We start from the raw sequence: 22,495 nt of genomic DNA, 5'->3' as shown, positions 1-22,495 counted from the left end.
CTGGCCATTGAGTGAAACGGTCTACGCAGGTTAAGAGGTAAGAGTATCCATTTGAATCTGGTAAAGGTCCTACCAAATCCAGATGAACATGGTCGAAACGAGCATCGGGAGTTTTAAATGAGCCTAAGGGACATTTATTGTGTCTGATAACCTTAGATTTTTGGCAGCTTACACAGGAGCGTGCCCACTCCCTCACATCTTTATTCATGTCAGGCCAGCAAAACCGTTCTGCTATAAGCTTGATGGTTGCACGAACACCTGGATGAGAAAGTTTGTGCAGTGTATTGAAGACATTGCGTCGATAAATTTTCGGCACGACTGGGCGATCCCTACCTGTAGATTTGTCACATAGTAAGGTTTCCTTACCTGTTCCCATCTGTTTGATTCGTAGTTTAAGGGTTGTAGACGATAACTCGTGCTGAAGATCAGTGTCTTCTTTTTGAAACTGGGCGAGTTTCAGAAGGCCGATTCCTTGGAAACTGTTCAAGGAAGTTATGCGAAATAAGGCGTCTGCAACTACATTGTTTGCTCCAGAAATATGTTGAATATCTGAAGTAAACTGCGAAATGTAGTCCAGTTGTCTAGACTCACGTGGAGAGTACTTGTCTGAAGGAGAGCTTAGAGAGGTGAGTGGTTTATGGTCAGTGAAAAGAGTGAATTCACGACCTTCGATATAGTGTTGGAAATGTCGTACAGCACAATAAGTAGCTAGGAGTTCCCTACCGAATGTGCTGTACCTCGATTCGGTGTCTAGCAACCTTCTAGAGAAAAATGCTAAGGGTTGCTTGGAGTTGTTAACCCATTGTTGTAAGACTCCTCCGATTGCTGAGTCGGATGCGTCTACTGCGATGCTAATGGGTGCTCGGGTGTCCTGGTGTGCAAGCATTGTTGCTTTAGCGATCAGTTCCTTAACTGTGGAGAATGCTTTTCGTGCGGTGTCGTCTAAATTAATGGATTTCGCATTTCCACGAAGTTGGTCGGTCAGAGGTTTCATAAGTAATGCGCATTTCGGTATGAAACGTCTATAGAAACTTACCAGGCCGTTAAACGTGCGTAATTGCTTGACGGTGGTCGGTTCTGGGTAATCCAGAATGGCCGCCACTTTGGTCCTAAGGGGTCGGATACCTTGAGCATCTATAGTGTGTCCCAGAAAGTCTAACGAGTCGGTTCCGAATTGGCATTTCTGAACGTTTACAGTAATGCCATGTTTTTGTAATCGTTCGAAAACAAGATCCAGATGCTTGAGATGTGTTTCTCTGTCCGGACTTGCGATTAGACAGTCATCAACATACGCGTGTACGAAGTTGAGACCTCGAATAACGTCGTCTATGAATCTTTGGAATGTTTGAGCAGCATTTCTTAGACCGAAAGGCATTCGCAAAAATTCATAGAGTCCGAAGGGAGTTATGATAACTGTTTTCGGTATGTCGTCAGTAGCCATAGGGATTTGGTTATACGCTTTAACCAAGTCGATTTTCGAAAAGACAGTTGTACCTTTCAAGGTAGCTGTCAAATCGTGAATGTGAGGCAACGGGTAATGATCGGGAATGGTTTTCGCATTCAATCGCCGATAGTCACCAGTTGGACGCCAATCGTTGCTGTCCTTTTTAGGGACCATGTGCAACGGAGATGCATATGGGCTACTTGACGGTCGTATGATTCCTAAGTCCATCATGTGATCGAACTCGTTTTTCGCTAACCTTAGCTTTTCGGGAGCTAGTCGTCGTGCTTTAGAAAATACAGGTGGTCCTGTAGTCGTGATGTGATGTGTAACATTGCTGGTTACACACGGTAGTTTCGGTTGAGTTTGTTGTATCCCAGGGTACTTATCGAGTAGTGGTTGATAGAGTGGGTCTATCATATGTTTAACTGTGACTGGGGATACTCTACAACCAGTAAAAGAAGTTACGCAAACGGACAAATTAGTGTTTCCGTCTACTAGCCTCCGTTTGCGCGTGTCGATGATCAGATTATGGTGTTGTAGAAGATCCATACCAATGATTGGCATAGAAACATCAGCAACAACGAAGATCCAGTGAATGGGTTTGCGTAAACCCACGTTAAGGTAAACGTACCTTTTGCCATACGTAGCGATCGGTTTTCCGTTTGCCGCCTGTAAGTTTAGAGTCAATTCGTGAAGTCGGTCGTTGGAATTCGCTGGGAGGACGCTAAGTTCTGCGCCAGTGTCGACGAGGTAGCGAACTCTCGTTGTCACATCTGTGACGTATAACAGACGGCTATGTTCGCCGGCTACGGTTGCCGTTAACGCGTGCCGGCTTGGAAGTTTCCCGACTTGTTTTTCGAGTCACTCGGTTTCGTGTTGGGAAAATTGCAGGGTTTTCTGCAATTTCTGGAAGACTTTCAATACTGGTTATGATACCAGCAACAGTCGGGGTTATCCGTCTTACGTGGTCTAGAGACAGATCGCCTACGTGAAATGCCTCTACGGGGGGTGCGCGATCTCTTACGGTCGGTACGAAGATTGAGATAACGCGTGAGTTTATGACATAACTCGGTTATGTCATTTTGAGTCGCTTGAGACTTTTTTTGACTGAAAAACCTCTGTAGTAGAAGATTTCGTAATTTCTAAAATGTGGTCGGCAGATGCAGCTAGCTCGTCTAATGCGTTGTTCTGAAACGAGACAAGCACAGTTTGCACCTGTTGAGGAAGTCTAGACAAGAAAAGTTGTTTGAATAGACCTTCGTCGAAAGTTCTTGGACCTATTACCTCTCTCATCCGTTGCAACATGTCCGTCGCAGAACCGTGTTGCAGGTCGATGTTATTGAAGAGTTGATCTAACCTTTGTCGACCGGTTAGGTCTCCTCGTTTAAGAATCGAACGTTTCAAGATTTCGTAAGGTTCGGAAACATCACTAGTAAACATACTAGGTGTTACGTACCTGCTGAATTCGCGCGGTAGTGCCTTGGCTACTGCGAGGAATTATGCACGTGTATCGATCACGCCGTGCTCCTGGAAGTCGGCTTCTGCGTAGCAAAACCAGGCTTCGATGTTGTCGGGCCAGAAAGGCATCAGTTAAAACGAAGGTGGGGACAAAGTTTTAGGATTGAGTACTTTGGGTGTCTGTTCAGTCATGATGAAATATGAAGTACGATAATGAACGAGGGGAAAATATATATATATCCAAGAAAAAACACGAAAAAAATCACAATGTTTAAAAAATAAGGCAATGATATATAAAAATCCCAAAAAGGAACAGACTCACAGTTGCAATTAGGTGTACTAGATCACGTCGGTCTCACCAATGGTGATGTCACAGGTATTCAGTGTTTGACAACGCTTCTACCAGTAACACCTTCTAATATATTTCGTTCCCACCCAGAGAAATCAAAAGACAGAGTCGAGGAGATCGGAAGAGTATATTTGGCGATGACCAATATATCGGAATTCTCTGATCTAATCTGGCTAGCGATTGCGGTAGGTGTTGAGCACAGCGTTACCACACGTGATCTGGTGCGGATGCATGACCGAGCGCCTTCAGCTAGATGAGTCCACTAAAACATATGGTCAGCATCCAATGTCGAAAACTTACAGAGCTATTTATTTTGGGGATTTATTTACCGCTACAACAACAACCATTGCACAACACAGCTTCTGTGTTTCCAGCTAATTCTTCACCTACTGCTGCGACATCAACACCTCTTACAATGGAAGATACTAAAGTTATAGCTCCCACAAAATTTAGTTCCTAATTCCACCACTTCACCTACTTTGAAGAAAACTCGTGCAGGAAGACAGGTATATATTCCCAAACGTTGTCTTGAATTCACCATTTAATCTTCTCTCATATTCTGTGATGAGAGTAAATACCATGTTGGCAGCCCGCTTGAATATCTGGGCTACCTGTTCCTGCCATCTAATTATTTCAACAGGTTATATGCTTCTTCGTTTTGTCCTAACGTCTCGTTATGTTCATTAATCGCATAACCTATGCAGGCGGGTTTATGAAAAGCCTACAACCTTTCGCTGCACAAGTTACAAAAAAGTACTATAAAAGAAACCGCGGTGGTTGGCAATATGCATTAAAGAGAATAAACTTTAATCATATGTCGATTCCCGAGCTTCTAAATTCTAACTGCCGATCACTAATCAACAAGTGGACGATCTGCGATTCCTACTAAGTGAAAATATGTATCGTAATTGTGGTGTCACCACAATTCAAGAATCCTGGTTAAATGATCTACAGGACGACTGCCTAGTTTCACTACGTGATTTCAAAATTTATCGTCAGGATCAATCAAGCAATAAAAATGGTGTGGCGGCGGTGTAGCTACGTTTGTAAACGTGAACTGGTGTCGATCTTCGTTTGCGTGTTTCAAGTTTCAAAATGACTTTATCGACTGTCTAACTCTAAGATGTCGTCCAAAACATCTGAATGAATACAAACATGTTTATGTTACCAATGTCTACGTGACTCCAGACTGCACATCATCTGCGCTATCTGTTTTCGCCGATCAATTCACTGAGTTCGCTGTTACTGCTTTCAGTGATTCACTTTCAGTTGTATGTGGTGATTTCAATTCATATGAATGTAGCTTCCTTACGTCACTAGGTCACCAGAATGTAGTAGATTTTCCTACTCGTTTGGATGCTCATTTAGACTTTGTTTTCATTAATGATGTGGGTATATATGTGCTCAATTGTCTAGCTCGGATCACTGTAAAATTCGTGTTCTACCTAAAGTATATGGAAAGCATGGAAAGAGTACACTCTTGCATCAAACCAGGAAAGTCGAATATAGGAATTAACCAGAAGAAAATATCCGGAATCGGAAAAATATGTTTCATACGACTAACTGGGAATTATTTACAGATGACTCACTGAAAATCACTACCGATGTTGTCACTTGTTACCTTAAATTCTGTTTTGATACTTTTCGCCCCACTGAAACCATTTTTGTAAGTTTTGATCGACTTACATCTTGACAACTAAAACGACTACGGAGGATGAAAGAAAAAATGTACAAGGGGAAAAACTCTAATGAAGTTCGTAAGCTAAATGGTCTGATAAACCTAGAGATTAGACGTCTCAACTGTATGTTTATTCAAAAACTCTTGTCTTGCAAAAGCTCTCCAAGTATGTGAAAACTCTTTAAAGAACTTACAAGTGACAGACAGATTAGGAGCAATAACCAGCTGAATGTTTGTGACTTAAATAAGTCTTTTTTTTACGTCAGTCATCTGATGTGATGCCCCCTTCATCCACAGGTTTAAAGAATAGCTGGGTTTCTAATTTCACTGAAACTGATGTCCGAAGATATCTCCAATCGCTTAATTCATCCCAATGTTTAGGACCTGATGGTATCCCAAACCTTTTTAAAAAATGTGCTGACGTCCTATGTTATCCCTTCACGACTATGTTTAACAGATCCTTCTCATCTAATCTCACAGCAAAAATGTGAAGAAAGATGAAGATAATCCCTGTACCCAAGAAAGTATCTGGCGATAAGAATGTGAAATTTAGACCTATTGCAATAACTTCACCCTTCCTCAAAACAATGGAAAAATTATTAATACTTACAATTCAGCCTGCGATAAAAGAGCATATTGATCCATATCAGTTTGTTTACAGATGCAAAAGAATCACCTTAGATGATGTTGCTATTCTGCATCACAATATAGTGTTCAACTTAGAAAAGGATAAGAAGTATGTTCGATGTGCTTTTCTGGACTATACTTCAGCTTTTGATTTTATACCAAGACAACGTTTAATTAACAAGTTAATCAGCATCAACACTGACAGCTGGATAACCAACTGGCTATGTTCCTACCTCTCTGGAAGAGAACAGTACACTGTATTTAGAGGAATGTGTTCAGAGTCTCTACTGTCTCATGAAGGTGTACCACAAGGAGCTGTTCTTTCACCCTTTCTTTTCTCTTTTTTTCTGCATGATCTGTCATCTTCCACAGAAAACACTTGTAAAATATGCGGATGATCTCACTGTATGTATGTCTATCTCTTCCTCTTTACATCCCATAGAAATGAATGAGTCTTTGTCTCGTATTGATTGTTGGTCTGTTGGTAATGGTCTCATACTTAATCCGTCTAAATGTCAAGCTGTTAACTTTAGCATGAGACATGAACGGCATCTAAACAGCATTTTGAGATCCCATAATGCTTGTGCCATCGGAGACTCTTTGACAAACACAATGTCGAAGGCCAATTATCTTGGTGTTACCTTTCCCTCTGATTTCTCTTGGTCTTCTCACGTTTTATTGTTATCGAAGAAGGTTTTCCGTCTGACTCACTACATAAAGAGATTGCATGCTCTTGGGATTACTCGTCATTTACTCTTACAATTTGTCAATTCTTACATATTACCTATTATTCTTTACTGTTCTCCATTATTCTTTCCCGGGCTTTTGAGAAAAGACTTTGCTGTATTGCGAAGAGTGCTGAAGGCAGTTAGCAAGATGTGTGGTGAATCTTTCGAGGTCATAATTAATATGGTTGTGGATAGACATCTAAAGTCATGCAAACTCCTGGCAGGTGTTATTTTATCAGATACTAACCTTCCACTTCACTCTTGTCTTTCTCCTTGTATATCTTCTGGTAGAACGAGACGTAATTACATTAAAATCCATGCACTCAAGCAAAAGTATAAAAGTTCTATAATACCTTACCTAGCAAATATACTCTGTGACGAACAGGTTGTTAGAGTTAACCTAGTCAATAACCTGCATTCTTAACATGACTTTAATTTGAAAAGTTTTACAGTTTTTTCAGATTTTTTTAAACCTTTTCCCTTTCTTTTTTTTTTGTTGTTGAAATACTTTGTACCAAAATATAATATTGAGTAGAGCCATTATTATTATTATTATTATTATTATTATTATTATTATTATTATTATTATTATTATTATTATTATTATTATTATTATTATTATTATTATGGAATTGAATATTAAGTTCAGTGAAAGTTGATTCAAACTTTATAAGGAAAAGAATATCAATGGAAGTGTTAAGCTTATGAGTTCATCATAATCATGTATAGTTTTGTAAAGTACTTAAAATATTGATAGAATTAACAAAATTAATTTCATAGATCAAAAGACAACATAATGCTACATAATTCAAATTAATAATAATCATCAAAGATCATGAATCAATTGAAACTAGACCACCATGACAAACCTGAAAACACTGGACTCATGAACTCAAGTATTAAATTACTATAATATCCACAAAAATCCCTTCTGATATTAATCAATATATGCTCACTAGTGACTGACTTCAAGAGGTATTTCATGGAGTTCTAGTGAGAAACAGTGACCAATGGATTTCAACTGGGTCTGTTATGGCATAGTAACTCACTGAAGACAGTAGTGGATGTGTCGCTGAATTTCTTTGATTACTTGAAGTTAGACATTAACACCGTCGGATATTGGCTCATTGGTCTAGAGCTTAAGCGCTTGTGCACGAGACTAATGGGTTCCGGGTTCGAATCCTGCGGAGCGCAATTATGGCTTCGGACATCAGTGTATTATCCACGATCCGATGGCGATCATGCTTCAATTGTCTCATGATTTCAACTATTGAGATTAACATAATATCCACCATAATATCAATGTACAGAATACTAATAAAACGCAATAACACCTTAAGATCTCATATCTTAGCCACAAAATCTCACCACTAACTCATGAAAATAAATTGATACAAACGAGTTATCCATCAAATAACTTGGTGATTATGAAAACATGAAATAAACTATTGAATTAGCATATCACGCAATGTGTTCGCCAATCAAAGTACGACTTATTCACTCTTATACTGTACTAAACCAATGACGTTCGACCGGTCTGATCAGCCTAGCGTCCTATTGGCTCGTTGCTCGCCTAGCCCATCCAACTGAGTCCAGAAGGCCAATAACATCTTCCGCTATTACTTACTTATGCCTGTTACTCCCAGTGGAGCATAGGCCGCCAACCAGCATTCTACAACCCACTCTGTCCTGGGCCTTCTTTTCTAGTTCCATCCAATTCTTCTTCATTTTTCTCATGTCTATCTCCATTTCCCGGTGTAATGTGTTCTTTAGTTTTTCTCTTCTTCTTTGGCCTTGAGGATTCCATGTGAGGACTTGTCTTATGATGCAGTTGGATGCTTTCCGCAATGTGTGTCCTGTCCACTTCCATCACTTCTTCCTGACTTCTTCCTCCATTGGGATCTGATTTGTTCTCTCCCACAATAGGTGGTTGCTGGTCGTGTCTGACCAACGGATTCGAAATACTTTGCGTAGACAACTGTTAATAAGCACCTGTATCTTCTGGGTGATGGTTTTCACAGTCCTCCGAGTTTCCACCCCATACAGCAGAACTGTCTTGACATTTGTATTGAAAATCCTGACCTTGGTGTTGGTTGACAGTTGCTTTGAGTTCCAGATATTCTTTAGTTTAAGATGTGCTGTTCTTGCTTTGCCTATCCGCGCTTTCACATCTGCATCAGACCCACCGTATTCATCAATGATGCTACCCATATATGTAAAGGATTTTACATCTTCCAAATCTTCTCCGTCAATTTTGATTGGATTGTTGCATGCTGTGTTGTATCGGAGAATCTTGCTTTTCGCTTTGTGTATATTGAGACTTACTGCTGCTGAGGCTGCTGCCACACTGTTCGTCTTCTCCTGCATCTGTTGTTGCGTTTGGGATAGAAGGGCCAGATCATCTGAGAAGTCTAGATCATCCAACTGCATCTTAGATGTCCATTGTATCCCGCGCTTCCCTTCAGACGTTGACGTCTTTATGATCCAGTCGATCACCAGGAGAAAGAGAAAGGGTGAGAGTAAGCAACCTTGCCTAACACCGGTCTTCACTTCGAACGACTTTGTCAACTGTCCTCCATGCACGATTTTGCAGTGTAATCCATCATATGAGTTCTGTATGATATTGACTATCTTCTGAGGCACGCCGTAGTATCGAAGAAGCTACCATAGTGTTGTTCTGTTCACACTATCAAATGCCTTTTCGTAGTCAATGAAGTTGATGTAGAGTGATGAATTCCATTCAATTGATTGTTCCACAATGATCCGTAGAGTTGCGATTTGGCCTGTACACGATCTATCCTTACGGAATCCTGCCTGTTGGTCTCGAAGTCGGGCGTCTACGGAGTCCTTCATCCTGTTTAACAATACCCTGTTGAAGACTTTTCCCGGTATTGAGGGAAGAGTGATGCCCCTGTAGTTATCACAGTTGCTGAGATCACCTTTCTTCGTTATTTTGATCAGAAGTCCTTATTTCCAGTCTGTTGGTACTTGTTCCTCATCCCAAATCTTATTGAAGAGAATGTGGAGTATCCTTGCAGTTGCCGTTACGTCTGCTTTCAGTACCTCTGCTGGGATGTTGTCCGGTCCTGCTGCTTTGCCACTCTTGATTTGTCTGATGGCCATGTTGATTTCCTCAATTGTTGGTGGGCCAACATTGATTGGGAGGTCCGTGGTTGCTTCTTCGATGTTGGGTGGGTTCAGTGGAGCCGGTCGATTCAAGAGTTCTTTGAAGTGTTCTAACCACCTGTTTCGTTGTTCTTCAATATTGGTGATTACCTTGCCGTCCTTGCTTTTTACTGGTCGCTCCGGTTTACGGTGATTTCCAGAGAGTTTCTTTGTCGTGTCATACAGTTGTCTCATGTTTCCTTCTCTTGCAGCCTTTTCCGCCGTCGTTGCTAAATCTTCCACATATTTACGTTTGTCGGTTCTGATGCTCCTCTTCACTTGTTTGTTTATTTCCGTGTATTCAGCTTGTGCCTTGACTTTTTCTGCTCTTGTTCGGCTGGTATTGATTGCTGCTTTCTTGTTCCTCCTTTCTTGAATCTTATCCAGTGTATCAACAGTGATCCATTCCTTGTGATGGTGCTTCTTGTGGCCCAGGACCTCATGACATGTTGAAGTGATTGCTTCTTTGATCCCCTTCCAGTTGCTCTCCATAGTAGTTCCTTCTCCATTGAGTAGATCATGAAAGGCTTGTGACTTATTGCTGAGGACTATCTAGAGTTTGTTGAGTTTGTCAGTATCCTGAAGAAAGGCCGTATTGAACTTTTGTGATGTTGTCCGCCTCGTTGTGCAGTGCTTCTTGAGTTTCAATTTCATCTTGGCGACCAGCAAGTGATGATCTGATGCTATATCAGCTCCTCTCTTGGTTCTCACGTCTTCCATCGTCCTCCTGAACTTTTTGTTGATGCAGATATGGTCGATTTGGTTTTGTGTAGTGTGATCCGGAATAAACAGATGTTGCTCTTTACTTATCACCAACTACTTGGAAGACACCATTCTCATTGTATAGCCCTGAAGTTTTAAGTTAACTCTCCGAAAAGGGTTTAAACATGGAGACTGACAAAAAATCTGAAAATAAAATAACCACTTTTTCACATCTTAATTTTTAAAAATTGTTGCCAGAACAATTTCCAAATAAATCAAACTTTACTATCAATTAAACACTGATGTCAATAGATTGAGTACTTGCCTTTTATATCTTTAATCCTAAAGCTTTTGTAGTAAATTAGATGTGATTATTAGTGTGTCAAAAGAAATTGTCATTATAATACTTTTACGGATTAGATTCATCTTTCCCACAGACTTGGAACTAGATTATCATCTTTTATTTAGTTACTACACCATATTTATCCTCACACATAAAGACAAACACTACTTTCAAAAGTGATGTTGATTATAATATTCTTTTTGTATTGTCTAGATAAGCAAAATGTACATTTCTTTTACTTTTTAAATTTGTTGTAATAATGAAATAGAAAGAAAAAATGAAAAAAAGGCAATTTGTTTGAACTTGATAACTAGGCATGCATTTATCATTTGTGGACAATGAAAAAAATGGATGGAATATATTGATCATTTGTTCTCTGAAGAAGTGGCTTACACTGGGTCGTAAAACGTCAAAAAATCTGATTTTCTCATTAGGATATTACAAATATACGCTTGTTTTTATTAATTTTGACCATATTCACTTGTTCGTAAAAGTCAACAGCGCTATGCATTAATGAATTTTCGTCCTCCCTATTTCATGTCTAAATCAAAGTGTTTCTACTGTGCTTTGTCCTTAAAAAAATACTTTGTTCACATGAAGTGAACCACCAACTGTCACAAATATATCTTATTGGTGTTGGATTATATTTTTAGCCTGGTGTTTAACAGAAGATACTTGTTTCAATCTTAGGGTTCCTATTTTAAAATACTCTTGACCGATAGATCTGTTGTTTTCACCGTCCTGAATTCGCTTAAGTTTATTTCTGAAATTGTTTACTGTTAAACGAACATTTTCACAGGTAAGTGCTCGTACTCGGTACTCGGTGTTAATTGTCCAATTCCGACCATTCTTTAATAAAACTAAATCTAGCTTTTATGCATAGATTTTTTTATTCTAGGAGGTCATTATGTATTGATGACTATGTTTCGATCATCATTTCGCACATCTTCATATGTAGTCATATCTACGATGTAATAAAATCATCTTAAGTTTGTTTATTATTTATCTATTCCTATTAAATCAATAAAAATAATAAGACAACCACTTTTCAAAGGTGTTCTTTTCTAATCTTTCTCGTTTCTATTCACTCATCATTAAAAAAGTAATCAAACTTTAACGGTAGTGATTTATACATGTTCATTCAATCAGGGTAATATTGAAAATTTAATCCAGTGCAGCTTATAAAGCCAAGTTTCTAATGTTCGATCACATCAATAAGAATAATAATTGGAAAAAGGTATAATAGGAATCACACTGGAAGAAAGTAGGGAATGACCAATTCGAAATTCTCACAGACATCGATGCTATTACTCCTGGAAATCTGTGTAATTAATGAAGAGGAACTTCAATGAAGGTGTGCTGAGCAACATTAATATATAAAACAATTTTAGGTCAACTAGACTAGAAATGGAGAATAAGAGGAGACAAGGATAATAATAATAAGAGTAATAAAAATAATGTGCAAACAAGTTGAAACCTTGTCACTCTGGATAATAAGTTAATATTACCAGGGTAGGTTTAAGTTGAGAACAAACTGTTTTTGAATACACAAATGGGGTTTGAATTTTTGTATATCTAAGGCTTCAGTAAACCTTAGTATATTCCCTTTTGCACTTTTGTACAACACTACAAAAGCCGAGTTAAAATTGATCTTATGGCCTATATTTACCAGTTTAAATGTGTGTGGTCACACATACAAAGGGAGGAGTAATCGTGATCTCAAAATTAGGGTGTGTGAACATGTACCTAGATGGCTGCAGAAACAAATACAATCAAATGACCTGATAAGATTAAGGGATAAACATCTATCATCCTCTATTGCCAAACACAATTGAAACAGGTGATAAGACCTTAACTATAATAACTAAGGTATTGACCTGTCCATGTTAGTTTTGTAAAACTGGATCGTTTGATTGAGCCATCTACTCGTCTACTCAGAAGCATATCTGGAAAGGGAAGCTAATCGTTCTTCTCCTGTGGTAATATTAGCTTATTATCCAGAGTGATGAGGTTTCAAATTGTTTGCACATTATTATTATTATTCCTATTATTATCATTGTTTCCTCTTATCCTCCATTTCTAGTCTACTTGACCTTTCATTGTTTTATATATTAATGTTCTTAACCAGTATATTGTATGTGATCAGATTGTTCAAAATGTATTGGGCTATGATATATCATCACATAATTCTGATCATCTTCATCTTCTATATGACACTATCGAAATTTATCAAATGGGATTAATTACTTTAAATTTCTTAAAATAAGACCCCATGCAAATACTATTAAAAGGTCAGATGAATATGTCAACCATAAATGTAAATTTGATTTGATATGACAAACAACAATCGTTGATTCATATGTTACTGATGATGACACAGGTATTCAGTGTTTGACAACTCTTCTACCAGTAACACCTTCTAATATAATTCGTTCCCACCCAGAGAAATCAAAAGACAGAGTCGAGGAGATCGGAAGAGTATATTTGGCGATGACCAATATATCGGAATTCTCTGATCTAATCTGGCTAGCGATTGCGGTAGGTGTTGAGCACAGCGTTACCACACATGATCTGGTGCGGATGCATGACCGAGCGCCTTCAGCTAGATGAGTCCACTAAAACATATGATCAGCATCCAATGTCGAAAACTTAGAGCTATTTATTTTGGGGATTTATTTACCGCTACATTACAATTATAAGTGATGTAGTCTGCCTTAAACTTGACCAGATTTTATGGATGATTCATTTGAATATGAGATAATTGTAGAGTACCTGATGAGAAATTCATTGTAAAGAATATTTTTCGTACATATTAATTGTGTTTTTAAGATGATAAATAAATTTCAAACTGAACAATCTACACATGTTCATTATCAAATAAGACAATGTTAAGTAGTTTATCTTTTTACAATGACATTGAATCATTTTCAAATGGTTTAATTTAGACATGTGGGCAGGTTACTATCTGTACAGATGAGCAATGATGATCAGAAAGTAGAAGTTGAATAGGATGTAACAAAGAACTATTATCAAATAACTACCAGTTACCTTATCAATTACTCTCAGTCAAAGATCTGAAAGTAATAATATGTTTATAAAAATAGACGTGTTATGATGACTGAAAACATGCGGGAAACATATGATAAACTAGATCATACTGATAGAAATTGTGTTTTAATGAATATCATGTTCAGTACACTAGATTCCTGAGATACTTACTTCATTTGAGATCTATAGACTACCACAATCTCCAACACTTGAACATGGGTGAAATCAGTAAGAAAAATTGGTCTGTTTACAAAAAATCAAGGGATTTTTATATTGTTATCAGTAACTTGAATTTTGTTAGCTTTCTGAAAAGGTACTATTATTAATAAGATTTCAGGTAGTTGACCAGTCAGATTAAGGTTGAGTATGAATGAGATGACCTCTAAATTATTCGTGAGTTTCCTCAAGTTCCTGATTGAATAAAAGTAATTTAGATGTTCTCCAGCATTTGTTTGTATTTTCGACGAGACTATAATTTATGGACGAACCAATCGGATATAAGATAACAGGTCTTGAATTCTGGCACGAAATTCGTTCACCCATTTGGCTACATAGCTTTTTGGCATTTTAGTTGATGTCAGTTCGTGATGAAAACCCTAAATCTAATTCCTAACACTAACCATCAACCATGAATCATATTACAATTCTTCACACTGCTTTATAACCCTCATTTAATCCTAGTCAGTAGGTAAACATTTTCATGGTCACTTAAGCGTCGTTCCATAAATTATAGTCTCACCGCTAAATTAATCTCATTCTTATATTAAGTTGATGTCTTAACATTCATGAAACTTTAGAAAATGGATTTATAAAACTTTGTATTCCATACTACTGATAAGTAGCTACTATTTTGCCACACATTTTCCACTATCCATTTCTGATTAGTTATTTTAAAACCCACTCTAAATACATTCGTCAATGTAATTAATCTTCGTTTGGTCAATGTCCTCGAACAACTGGTTGGGTATACGATTCAGGTATACTCCGTTTGGCCCTATAGTCATTACTTTAGTCATAATTTGTTCATCGAAACAAACTACACATGTGAGAGTGATTATCATCAACAATTAGTCAAAACAAGGAGTACTAGACGGTTATTTAGCTGTAATTAAGATCTCCTATTCGGTATACGCTTCTGATACCAGAAACGATGGGACACTACATCTCCGATTTCCAGAAAGAGTACTAAACAACTGAATTTATTTCCAATCCGATGGCTTTACATTTTCGACCATTCATCAATTATCAAACCCAGAACAGTACATGTATTTGTTGTGAGAAACCAATGAAAACTGTCTGAATTCGTCTGACCTCAAGTATATTTTTGGTCCAAGTGAAACTCATAAGCACATCAGTATCCAGATTATGGTACAACGAAATCTCTGAAAAACGAATAACATTTTCTAATTGGATATTCCTAGAAAAGTAATGGAATTTATTAAACTGATTTCCTATTCTATTATTTAAGTCAACAAATTCACATTCACATTAATCAATTGACGGACACTTCGTGAGTTCTATTTCTCAATCAAACTAATGTCAGAACAAGACAGGGTAGTTCAGTGAAGAGCTCTCTTTTTATCGAATTCATTCCTAAAGCTGTACAATGACAAATAATATACTGAATTTCCCACAAATGCAATCAATGATGCATCTGTTTATATGATGATAATGATTTACTGAACATTATAACACAGTAGTAAAGTGTAAACGAGATCATAAGATAGGATCAGCATTAAAAATATGAAAATGTAATGGTTAAGGGATTTAACTGATGGTAAATACTTAATACGTGAATGTTACTCTTTCCGTGTACTGATAGTTCAAACATAGTGTATTGTTCCACGTTAGAGAATAACGGAATGAAATATGTCAAACACGAGGATGAATTTTGAGTGTGTATGTTTCATACACTCATTGGTCCTGAGAGACAATCAGAGAAACGAAGTGGAATGGAGAAGGCGAGTGAGCCAACTCGTTTTGATCAAATGTGACTTTATTTATAGTCAAACCAAAAATAAGTTACAGAGGTATAATAAATAGGGTGAGCAACCAGCGCACATACGATCCATGTAAAAAGAGTCAGGGCTAATAAGCGAACAATTGACAAGGTCGCATTGTAAATACATTTAGGAATATGTATTAGTATCTATACCGCAAGTGAATGCAGTCTATAGTCTATAAAATTTCTACAAAGAAAAAAACAAATAGGGAAATGTTCACCAATAAATTCATTTCGGTTTCAGTGATTTAAAATTATATTACAATCAGATGGGTTTCTGATGGTATCCAATCGGAACCTATTTCCATTCCCCAAAGAATGGATGAAAATGTGCTCTGCCATTGAATAAACGTCTTTGTTTTCATTTACGCAACTCCGCCTGTAGCTCTTCTAGGAATACCGACTGTCACAAGCCCGGGTAAAGTAGGGGGGTTGAGCATGAGGTCGGCAACAACAAACCGCAGAAAGCAACCTTCCCAAACAACGCTAACCAGAATAAACAAATTAAACTCTACTCTCACAGTCGAACGAACAATTATGACACTTCATGATAAAAGCTGAAATTCTTTGAAAGTCATGAGGCTGATGGCACTTCTAACAATTGGAGCAACAATTTTTATAGGTATATGGAATGTCCGGACAATGTGGGAGACCAGGAGGACCAGTCAAATAACTACGGAAATGATGAAATACAACTGGGTTGTACTCGCGATCAGCGAAACTCATTAGACCCAAACTGGACAGCAAAGATTGGATACGGGCGAGATGCTGCTGTACTCCAGTCACGAAAAGGAAAATGTTACACACACTTAGGCAGTTGCTCTGACACTTTACAATGAAGCGCGAAATTCACTTGTAAGGTGGTAAATACTTAATACGTGAGTGCTACTCTTTCCGTGTACTGATAGTTCAAATATAATGTTCCATTGATTTGACGTGATACAAGTGGAGCATTTTTAACGTATGTGACATATGATGAATGTGATTAACCCTTTGAAATCTGTACAAAACAGAATATTTAAGGAGTTTTTATTTGAACACCTAATACTATTTATAATAAATAGGGTACTAACGAAAAGTCGTACAATTCATCTGTTCTAAGTAATCCGATTATGAGTAAATATCCGTTAACCGTTGACCAACATTCTTTCTGAATATTCTCTACAACACTTGGTCTCTAACAAAATTCACAAACTCATACTTCTGATTCAATGAAGATTATTACTTAAACTATACGGAAACAGTTTGATCTTCAATGAAGAAATTACTTTTGCTCAATCAGTCTATTCTCGGAACCATGAAGTCATCTGATATTATACACTGTCTCTACAACTAAGTTCGTTGATATGCTCGGCAGTGACCAGTACAACTTATTCAGTGTGGTAGTAACAGGATTAAATAAACAAACTAAAATTAGATCTTTGATTGTTATTTAGATTCTGACTGTTCAAAGGCTGAATAAACATCAAGATTGTCATACGAACTAAGTCAAGATTGATGGGTATGAAGTAAAGACTACATGAGCTGACAAAATGAATTTGAAAGTGAAATGTAATTGAAGAGAAGTAAGTTGCAATGGGAATAATTCGAAAGAAGTCTATTGGTTTGTTAAAAAGAATGAAGACGCTTCAAAAAGAGAAGTTTATTCTCGACGATTTCAATGGCTTTCCGCCCATGTTCATTGATAACGATCTAGAACGGAAACACCAAGCTGAAAGTACTGCCACAGTTTTGAAGAAAGTTTTATTATTCCAGAATATTGAATTCAAAGGAGATATGGTAGCTGAGATATTGAAGAGTAGACTATCTAGACCCCTGATAATGACCTTTTATTCAACAGAGCTTCGAATTGTTTTCTCCACCAAGAAACTCATTTAGGAAGAGCCAAGAATAAACTGCCACTTTGGACCACCTCAATGTGAATTCATCTGCTTACTTGATCTCATGGAGCAGGTTACATTAACTACACAATGCGTGTCCTTGGAAAACGAATACCTGAGCACTAACCTGTATGGCTATCCGAAGGGAAACTCAAATAGACCGATATCTCTATCTTTGAACACGGTCCACTCGCCTCTCACTATTTAGTGGCCCGGCATCTGACTCCAATTAGATCATGTGGTCATCATTCTCGATATATACATGCTACTAACCCTCGTATATTTTTATCAACTTAATTCACGTTACAGGATAACGGAATGAAATACGTCAAACACGAGGATGAATTTTGAGTGTGTATGTTTCATACACTCATTGGTCCTGAGAGACAATCAGAGAAACGAAGTGGAATGGAGAAGGCGAGTGAGCCAACTCGTTTTGATCAAATGTGACTTTATTTATAGTCAAACCAAAAATAAGTTACAGAGGTATAATAAATAGGGTGAGCAACCAGCGCACATACGATCCATGTAAAAAGAGTCAGGGCTAATAAGCGAACAATTGACAAGGTCGCATTGTAAATACATTTAGGAATATGTATTAGTATCTATACCGCAAGTGAATGCAGTCTATAGTCTATAAAATTTCTACAAAGAAAAAAACAAATAGGGAAATGTTCACCAATAAATTCATTTCGGTTTCAGTGATTTAAAATTATATTACAATCAGATGGGTTTCTGATGGTATCCAATCGGAACCTATTTCCATTCCCCAAAGAATGGATGAAAATGTGCTCTGCCATTGAATAAACGTCTTTGTTTTCATTTACGCAACTCCGCCTGTAGCTCTTCTAGGAATACCGACTGTCACAAGCCCGGGTAAAGTAGGGGGTTGAGCATGAGGTCGGCAACAACAAACCGCAGAAAGCAACCTTCCCAAACAACGCTAACCAGAATAAACAAATTAAACTCTACTCTCACAGTCGAACGAACAATTATGACACTTCATGATAAAAGCTGAAATTCTTTGAAAGTCATGAGGCTGATGGCACTTCTAACAATTGGAGCAACAATTTTTATAGGTATATGGAATGTCCGGACAATGTGGGAGACCAGGAGGACCAGTCAAATAACTACGGAAATGATGAAATACAACTGGGTTGTACTCGCGATCAGCGAAACTCATTAGACCCAAACTGGACAGCAAAGATTGGATACGGGCGAGATGCTGCTGTACTCCAGTCACGAAAAGGAAAATGTTACACACACTTAGGCAGTTGCTCTGACACTTTACAATGAAGCGCGAAATTCACTTGTAAGGTGGTAAATACTTAATACGTGAGTGCTACTCTTTCCGTGTACTGATAGTTCAAATATAATGTTCCATTGATTTGACGTGATACAAGTGGAGCATTTTTAACGTATGTGACATATGATGAATGTGATTAACCCTTTGAAATCTGTACAAAACAGAATATTTAAGGAGTTTTTATTTGAACACCTAATACTATTTATAATAAATAGGGTACTAACGAAAAGTCGTACAATTCATCTGTTCTAAGTAATCCGATTATGAGTAAATATCCGTTAACCGTTGACCAACATTCTTTCTGAATATTCTCTACAACACTTGGTCTCTAACAAAATTCACAAACTCATACTTCTGATTCAATGAAGATTATTACTTAAACTATACGGAAACAGTTTGATCTTCAATGAAGAAATTACTTTTGCTCAATCAGTCTATTCTCGGAACCATGAAGTCATCTGATATTATACACTGTCTCTACAACTAAGTTCGTTGATATGCTCGGCAGTGACCAGTACAACTTATTCAGTGTGGTAGTAACAGGATTAAATAAACAAACTAAAATTAGATCTTTGATTGTTATTTAGATTCTGACTGTTCAAAGGCTGAATAAACATCAAGATTGTCATACGAACTAAGTCAAGATTGATGGGTATGAAGTAAAGACTACATGAGCTGACAAAATGAATTTGAAAGTGAAATGTAATTGAAGAGAAGTAAGTTGCAATGGGAATAATTCGAAAGAAGTCTATTGGTTTGTTAAAAAGAATGAAGACGCTTCAAAAAAGAGAAGTTTATTCTCGACGATTTCAATGGCTTTCCGCCCATGTTCATTGATAACGATCTAGAACGGAAACACCAAGCTGAAAGTACTGCCACAGTTTTGAAGAAAGTTTTATTATTCCAGAATATTGAATTCAAAGGAGATATGGTAGCTGAGATATTGAAGAGTAGACTATCTAGACCCCTGATAATGACCTTTTATTCAACAGAGCTTCGAATTGTTTTCTCCACCAAGAAACTCATTTAGGAAGAGCCAAGAATAAACTGCCACTTTGGACCACCTCAATGTGAATTCATCTGCTTACTTGATCTCATGGAGCAGGTTACATTAACTACACAATGCGTGTCCTTGGAAAACGAATACCTGAGCACTAACCTGTATGGCTATCCGAAGGGAAACTCAAATAGACCGATATCTCTATCTTTGAACACGGTCCACTCGCCTCTCACTATTTAGTGGCCCGGCATCTGACTCCAATTAGATCATGTGGTCATCATTCTCGATATATACATGCTACTAACCCTCGTATATTTTTATCAACTTAATTCACGTTACAGGATAACGGAATGAAATACGTCAAACACGAGGATGAATTTTGAGTGTGTATGTTTCATACACTCATTGGTCCTGAGAGACAATCAGAGAAACGAAGTGGAATGGAGAAGGCGAGTGAGCCAACTCGTTTTGATCAAATGTGACTTTATTTATAGTCAAACCAAAAATAAGTTACAGAGGTATAATAAATAGGGTGAGCAACCAGCGCACATACGATCCATGTAAAAAGAGTCAGGGCTAATAAGCGAACAATTGACAAGGTCGCATTGTAAATACATTTAGGAATATGTATTAGTATCTATACCGCAAGTGAATGCAGTCTATAGTCTATAAAATTTCTACAAAGAAAAAAACAAATAGGGAAATGTTCACCAATAAATTCATTTCGGTTTCAGTGATTTAAAATTATATTACAATCAGATGGGTTTCTGATGGTATCCAATCGGAACCTATTTCCATTCCCCAAAGAATGGATGAAAATGTGCTCTGCCATTGAATAAACGTCTTTGTTTTCATTTACGCAACTCCGCCTGTAGCTCTTCTAGGAATACCGACTGTCACAAGCCCGGGTAAAGTAGGGGGGGTTGAGCATGAGGTCGGCAACAACAAACCGCAGAAAGCAACCTTCCCAAACAACGCTAACCAGAATAAACAAATTAAACTCTACTCTCACAGTCGAACGAACAATTATGACACTTCATGATAAAAGCTGAAATTCTTTGAAAGTCATGAGGCTGATGGCACTTCTAACAATTGGAGCAACAATTTTTATAGGTATATGGAATGTCCGGACAATGTGGGAGACCAGGAGGACCAGTCAAATAACTACGGAAATGATGAAATACAACTGGGTTGTACTCGCGATCAGCGAAACTCATTAGACCCAAACTGGACAGCAAAGATTGGATACGGGCGAGATGCTGCTGTACTCCAGTCACGAAAAGGAAAATGTTACACACACTTAGGCAGTTGCTCTGACACTTTACAATGAAGCGCGAAATTCACTTGTAAGGTGGTAAATACTTAATACGTGAGTGCTACTCTTTCCGTGTACTGATAGTTCAAATATAATGTTCCATTGATTTGACGTGATACAAGTGGAGCATTTTTAACGTATGTGACATATGATGAATGTGATTAACCCTTTGAAATCTGTACAAAACAGAATATTTAAGGAGTTTTTATTTGAACACCTAATACTATTTATAATAAATAGGGTACTAACGAAAAGTCGTACAATTCATCTGTTCTAAGTAATCCGATTATGAGTAAATATCCGTTAACCGTTGACCAACATTCTTTCTGAATATTCTCTACAACACTTGGTCTCTAACAAAATTCACAAACTCATACTTCTGATTCAATGAAGATTATTACTTAAACTATACGGAAACAGTTTGATCTTCAATGAAGAAATTACTTTTGCTCAATCAGTCTATTCTCGGAACCATGAAGTCATCTGATATTATACACTGTCTCTACAACTAAGTTCGTTGATATGCTCGGCAGTGACCAGTACAACTTATTCAGTGTGGTAGTAACAGGATTAAATAAACAAACTAAAATTAGATCTTTGATTGTTATTTAGATTCTGACTGTTCAAAGGCTGAATAAACATCAAGATTGTCATACGAACTAAGTCAAGATTGATGGGTATGAAGTAAAGACTACATGAGCTGACAAAATGAATTTGAAAGTGAAATGTAATTGAAGAGAAGTAAGTTGCAATGGGAATAATTCGAAAGAAGTCTATTGGTTTGTTAAAAAGAATGAAGACGCTTCAAAAAGAGAAGTTTATTCTCGACGATTTCAATGGCTTTCCGCCCATGTTCATTGATAACGATCTAGAACGGAAACACCAAGCTGAAAGTACTGCCACAGTTTTGAAGAAAGTTTTATTATTCCAGAATATTGAATTCAAAGGAGATATGGTAGCTGAGATATTGAAGAGTAGACTATCTAGACCCCTGATAATGACCTTTTATTCAACAGAGCTTCGAATTGTTTTCTCCACCAAGAAACTCATTTAGGAAGAGCCAAGAATAAACTGCCACTTTGGACCACCTCAATGTGAATTCATCTGCTTACTTGATCTCATGGAGCAGGTTACATTAACTACACAATGCGTGTCCTTGGAAAACGAATACCTGAGCACTAACCTGTATGGCTATCCGAAGGAAACTCAAATAGACCGATATCTCTATCTTTGAACACGGTCCACTCGCCTCTCACTATTTAGTGGCCCGGCATCTGACTCCAATTAGATCATGTGGTCATCATTCTCGATATATACATGCTACTAACCCTCGTATATTTTTATCAACTTAATTCACGTTACAGGATAACGGAATGAAATACGTCAAACACGAGGATGAATTTTGAGTGTGTATGTTTCATACACTCATTGGTCCTGAGAGACAATCAGA

The 22,495-nt window shown here is 37.5% G+C and overlaps 1 protein-coding gene across 1 annotated transcript; it reads left to right on the top strand.

The window, feature by feature from the left end:
• Positions 1-3,936: 3,936 nt before the first annotated feature.
• MS3_00008037 (uncharacterized protein) lies at positions 3,937-6,823 on the top strand. The gene has a single exon (XM_051216373.1). The coding sequence runs from the start codon at positions 5,427-5,429 to the stop codon at positions 5,952-5,954; it is 528 nt and encodes a 175-aa protein (XP_051066960.1). The 5' UTR covers positions 3,937-5,426; the 3' UTR covers positions 5,955-6,823.
• Positions 6,824-22,495: the final 15,672 nt, after the last annotated feature.

The sequence above is a fragment of the Schistosoma haematobium genome, chromosome 4 (assembly GCF_000699445.3).
Source record: "Schistosoma haematobium chromosome 4, whole genome shotgun sequence".
NCBI classification, from domain to species: Eukaryota; Metazoa; Platyhelminthes; class Trematoda; order Strigeidida; family Schistosomatidae; genus Schistosoma; species Schistosoma haematobium.
Note: the sequence above shows the minus strand (reverse complement) of the source record. Positions and strands in the feature narration are given on the sequence as shown.